Consider the following 5,780-nt stretch of genomic DNA (forward strand, 5'->3'; position numbering starts at 1 on the left):
ACACAAAAAAAATGTTAATCCTTCTTTTGCTTTGTCATTATCGGGTATTGTGTGTAGATTGATGAGGGAAAAAAATATGTTATCAATTTTAGAATAAGGCTGTAAGTAACAAAATGTTTTAGGTCATTTGATTGACCATCCCTTCTCAGCCTTCTCTTGTGACACATCCTAAACACGTCACATGTGTTTCTGATGGTACAGTGAAACAGATGTGTATGCATATAGGATAACAGCTTCAAGGCATTGTAAGACCGTGGGTGTATTCACTAGGAACCAAACACCTCACAGCTAACCCACTCGACATGCACTGAGAAAGGACAAATATAAGCACCCCCCATTTTTAATTTGTGCAATATAAACTTGTTTTATTGCTTAACGTTTTCTGTTTGGAGTAAACTGTTTCTGTTGCAAAACGAATACACCTCATTTTACAGTGGAGGTGTCACGCAAATACTGTAGCCTACACCATGTGACAAGGACAGGTTACATAAATGCATGACATGGCCATCACATAGCCTACTTTGTGTGTGTGTGAGTGACAGAGAGGTAATTTTGTCATTGTGTAGTGATTTAATAACTTTAAAAAAATGGAACCATCATATAAAGTCAAGTACATTATCTAGGGCTTGGCAAACAGGACTTCATTAAAGTTACTCAACAGTTCACTGTTTCCCAAACAGAGGTACTTGTCCTATCTACAGGGGGTACTTGAGGAGACTCATGAGACCATAGGCTTACTGGTCAAATTTGCATGAGGGGGTACTTCAGACAGAGCAAAATATACTTATATATACACAAAGTATATATAGATTGGGAACCACTGCCCTATTTAAACCCATTTTAGAGACTATTTAGAATGCATGTAGGCCTAAATGCATTGTCATCAAGAGCAGCCTTGTCAAAGTCCGACATACAGGAAACGATGCTGCATTCAAAACAACCGGGAACTGGGAAATCTCTGACTTCCAACTTCAGTGTGTTCAAGACAACTGGGAACTCAGGAAAAAAAAACGAACTTCTATTGGGTAAAATCGTTTTGAATCATCAAACTCGGAATTCTTAGTTGGAAACTGGCATATTTTTAGAGCTCTTACTTTTCCTGATCTTTCAGCTTTCCCAGTTGTAAAGTACCATAAACCCTAACCCCTACCCTAACCTTAACCATTGGAAATGTCAACGTCAATAGGGTAGGGAGGGATGTCCTAAGGATGCCGGACAGCATGTATCATTTATATATATATATATATATATTTTTGTATTTTTTTTATTTTTATTTTTTTATTTTTTGTTTGTATTTTTTATTTTTCAAATCAATACAGGAAGTACATGTGGGAACACAAGTATATATAAATTATATACAAAGAACAATTGGGCTAGGGGGTACAACATCACATTACACAAGGACCTTAAGAGACATACATACACTTAGAATTCTAACAGCTTTTTTGTTAGTAGAGTATTTAATTGTCTTAAAATATAGTTCCATTTATTTTTGTAAGGTAAGTAAATGTGGTGTTTTGTTTGTAAATTTACATTTGTGAATATGAAATCTGTCCAAAAGAATAATGAAAGTAATTCTATAAAATTGTTTCAACTTATTTCTATCGTAGGTAAAGAATTCAGTAGATAAAGAATCCAAGCAGTACATCTCTCCACAATAGTGTCAAATATTCTTAAATGTATACATTTATAAATCTACTGATGTCTTGCCACAGTTGCCTTATATGAATACAATGCCAAAAAAGATGCATCGCCGTTTCTGGGTGGTCATTACAAAAGGTACAATTTAAGTTAATGTTTTCCTTAAAGTTCTCCATATAGTGGTTGGCAGGATAATATGTATGAATTATTTTAAAGGAAACTTCCTTAATTTGGTTAACAAGTAGGTATGTGGCTAAATCCAAACTTTTTCCCAACAGATATGATCAATAAAACCGTTTTAATAAGGCAGGACTTAAGGTATAGTAGATACAACATCCTGCTGAAACAAGATTTTCATGCGATACGCATTGTTGTTGAAAAGACCGAAAGAGAAACAAATCTTTCCTACTGATGAGTCAACAGGGTTAATAGAAGGTAGCTTCTGAGGGTCAGGTCTTGACACGTTCCTGAATAATAAAGTAATACCTTAGGGAATGGCGTCTAAAACAATCGCAAAATCTTTTAGCGTTACAGGAATCTTGTAAAGTGATAAGAATTCCTTATAACTAAGTAAAAACCCTCTGCATTTACAAGGTGGCTCACCAATAGGATATTATTTCGGAACCAATATTCTAAAAACAAATGAGTATTTTTATACAATATATCCCGATTGTTCTATATATAATATCTGTGTGGGGGGAAATTATGCTTATAAATGAAGGACCATGACAAGAAAAACAGCCGATGAAAAGCAGTTTCACTGGAACTTTGTCAATATTATAATTGCAAACCAACATGAATTTAAGGCCACCAAAAGTAGAGAAGACCGACATGATGAGGAATACAATTCCACATAGAAGTTGGTCTTCTTAGGAATTGTTGATCCAATATCTTAAAAGTATTATTTAAGGTATTAAAGTCCCGAAAATTCAGCCCACCATACTCATGTGTTCAGTACAAGTTTTCCTAATGTAATGGTTACGGTTTGTCCACAGAAAGTTGAAAAACATCAGGTCTTTCTCCTTGCTTATTTAACTGTCAAAAAATAAAATGAGCGCCATATGTTAGCCTAGAGATACCCTCAGCCTTGGTTATTATAACTATTCTTTTAAAAGATAAGTTCCTCTGTAGCCATTGATTTAGCTTCTTTGTTTTTTTTTAATAAGAGGGTTAAAATTTAGTAAGCCTCTAGACTTCGGATCCTTAGTAATGGTTATGCCTAAATAAGTAAGTTCTTCTTTCACCGGAATACCATAATATGAAAGTGTCGCACAATCTTTGACAGCCATGAGTTCACATTGATTAATGTTAAGATATAGACCCGATGCTTTGGAAAAGGACTGTATCACATTGATCAATATGTGCATTTGGTTCGCGTCTTTCAGAAAGTGTAGTATCGTCAGCCAGCTGGCTTATAATTAGCACCGCTCATGAGTCATGGGAAGTAGAGACCCGATGACGTCAACAGTTATTTGTTAAGCTATTTTCCCGTTTAGTCTTCCGGGATGTGATTGTGACGCGTTTACAGAATGCGTTTAAAAGAGGGTGAAGCGCTCAGTAAAGTCATTAGCTGCCAGCGACCAAAGCGAATGTAATTCCGCTCGTACTGGAATCCTAAACGTATTGCAGGGGGGTCAACTCCTAAGAAGCGGATGAAGAAACAGGTTTTGCTTATTTTCACATTCAGAGGACTTGTTAGAAAAGGGAAAAAGAGTAAAAAAAGAAAATGTCAAATTTCATATTACGGAAAGCCGAGCCCAAGGACGTGTCAGACATATTGCGACTCATAAAGGTAAAATGATGCGTGTATTCAACGATGTATGTATGTATGTATGTATGTATGTATGTATGTATGTATGTATGTATGTATGTATGTATGTGTATAACTTAAGCTACGGATATTTGACATCACAGTCATAGCCTAAGCATATTTTTCAATATTATGACATTTGACTAACAACAATACTTAAAGAAATTCCTTATTATTTCAGGAACTTGCGAAATTTGAAAAAATGGAAGAGCAGGTCATCTTGACGGAGAAAGGTAACGTTAAGTCTACTGTGTGTGATTGCTGATTTATTGTAAACATATCAAATGTTTCCCCAACAAATCAGAAGTCCCTGACTTTACAATTTACTTTCAGAACTACTAGAGGACGGCTTTGGGGATCATCCCTTCTACCATTGCGTCGTTGCAGAAGTTCCTGAGGATAAGCAGAGCTCAGACGGTAAATCATGTTGTAATCCTGTTTCACAGAATGTCAGTTCGTAAGGAAATAGTGCAAAGGTTTGACAATCAAGATTCCAAACATTTATGGCTAGTAAAAAAAAGAACGGAAGCGCTGCTAAGGTACACAAGAGTACGTGTAGACACAACACAATGTCTGGGTAGTGTTGGTGGGCATTAACTCAAAGTGAATCGTGATCTGGAGTTTGGAATTTAATGTTCTCAATTCTCGGAGAAACTCCTTTTTAAATCCTCAGTGATATCATAACTAGGGCCCAAGTTTTTCCCTGTCAATGAAAATCCCCTTCATCATAACACAAAAATATCATACTCAATAAGCCAAGTGGGATTTTGTCAGATCCTAGTAGTTTTACACAAACACTTACCTGTCGGTGTGGATTTTGATGTGGATGTTTTCACTGTTTTAGGATACACTGTCGTTGGGTTTGCCATGTACTACTTCACTTATGACCCCTGGATTGGGAAGCTTCTCTACTTAGAGGACTTCTATGTGATGAAGGAGTTCAGGGGTAAGTCTATGATGGTGTGTTACATTAAAGAAATAGGGTTGATTATATTTGTCCTGTTTCACACATGTCTAAGTGTGTGGTGTGTAATGGAACAGTGTTTTTTTGCATATCCCACACCCCCTGAGACGCCCTTGGAAAGGGAACGTCACAGCCAAGGATCAGGCATTATTGACACCCTCGGAAAGGGAACGTCACAGCCAAGGATCAGCCATTATTTACAGCGACCTTGGCAGAATTAGGGCAGTGTTTCCCAAACTCGGTCCTCGGGACCCCAAGGGGTGCACGTTTTGGTTTTTGCCCTAGCTGAATCAGCTGTGTAGTTAGGTCAATCAAAAACGTGCACCCCTTGGGGTCCCGAGGACCGAGTTTGGGAAACACTGGGTTAAGATTAAGTGCCTTGCTCAAGGGCAGATCGTTTGGTTTTTCACCTAGTCGGCTTGGGGATTTGAACTAGCAACCTTTCGGTTACTGGCCCAACGCTGGCAACTGAATCAGGGTCCTTGGATCCAGGGCTTAACTGCCAATCTTTTGATTCTGTTTTCTCAGGTTATGGTATCGGGTCAGATATCCTGAAGGTTCTGAGTGAGGTAAGTCTATAGGACTTTTTTTGCAATCAATTTACTGAACGCATAGATCAGTCCAGCCTATGGAAAACTCCCATCCTATAGCCAAGGTTATATGATGACCCTGTCTAACTTTGTTTTAATGTCCTCCCTTTCTAAGACGGCAGTTAAGACTCGCTGCAGTAGCATGCACTTCATCGTAGCAGAGTGGAACAAGTCGTCCATAGAGTTCTACAAGCGGCGTGGAGCCTCAGACCTGTCCGATGAGGAGGGGTGGCGACTCTATGCGATTGATAAGGATGACCTGCTGAAGATTTCTGCAAAGAAACGATAAATTCAGCAAATGACCACTATCGGCAATGCCTTCCCCTTTGTTTGTTGATGTCAATGTTCTTTAAAAGAAATATGTATTTCAATAAATAAATACTAAAAAAGTTTGTTCAACTTCTTCCTGCAAGACCTGTTATACATCTGGGTGGTTTTTGAAACTCGAAGTCAGTACGTTTAATTTACTCATGTCTTATAATGGTTGATTGACCTTCCATAAACAAAAAGGAGAACTATCCTAGTCATGTGACCTTGTACTGGAACATAGATTTCAACATGACTCAGCATGTATAGATCGTTTATAACTGGCTCGACGATAACGTCTGGCTCAGAAGGAGAAGTGGGTGCTTGTTTATGGAAGGACAGACTTAACTGTCTTGTCAAACAATGTTTTTTTCTTCACGTAGTAGTTCTCACACACGCTTAGGGTGCCTACGTACAATACCTCTACAGTTTTCGGTGGCCTTTTATTTTTAAATCAATGCTGTCAATA

At 37.8% G+C, this 5,780-nt stretch overlaps 1 protein-coding gene across 1 annotated transcript; it reads left to right on the plus strand.

Moving 5' to 3' along the window:
* The first annotated feature begins 3,089 nt into the window (after positions 1 to 3,089).
* Positions 3,090 to 5,394, plus strand: LOC139418613 (spermidine/spermine N1-acetyltransferase 1a, duplicate 2). Its single transcript, XM_071168213.1, has 6 exons — positions 3,090 to 3,433; positions 3,633 to 3,684; positions 3,785 to 3,868; positions 4,296 to 4,397; positions 4,944 to 4,984; positions 5,121 to 5,394. Exons 1-6 carry the CDS (start codon positions 3,368 to 3,370, stop codon positions 5,292 to 5,294), a joined length of 519 nt encoding a protein of 172 aa, XP_071024314.1. The 5' UTR covers positions 3,090 to 3,367; the 3' UTR covers positions 5,295 to 5,394.
* Positions 5,395 to 5,780: the final 386 nt, after the last annotated feature.

This window comes from Oncorhynchus clarkii, chromosome 10 (genome assembly GCF_045791955.1).
Source record: "Oncorhynchus clarkii lewisi isolate Uvic-CL-2024 chromosome 10, UVic_Ocla_1.0, whole genome shotgun sequence".
Lineage (NCBI taxonomy): Eukaryota > Metazoa > Chordata > Actinopteri > Salmoniformes > Salmonidae > Oncorhynchus > Oncorhynchus clarkii.

Coding starts and splice junctions, on each gene's coding strand:
- LOC139418613 (XM_071168213.1), top strand. CDS start 3,368: ATGTCAAATTTCATATTACGGAAAGCCGAGCCCAAGGACGTGTCAGAC. Junction 3,685..3,784: donor GGTCATCTTGACGGAGAAAG/GTAACGTTAAGT, acceptor ATTTACTTTCAG/AACTACTAGAGGACGGCTTT. Junction 3,869..4,295: donor GGATAAGCAGAGCTCAGACG/GTAAATCATGTT, acceptor TCACTGTTTTAG/GATACACTGTCGTTGGGTTT.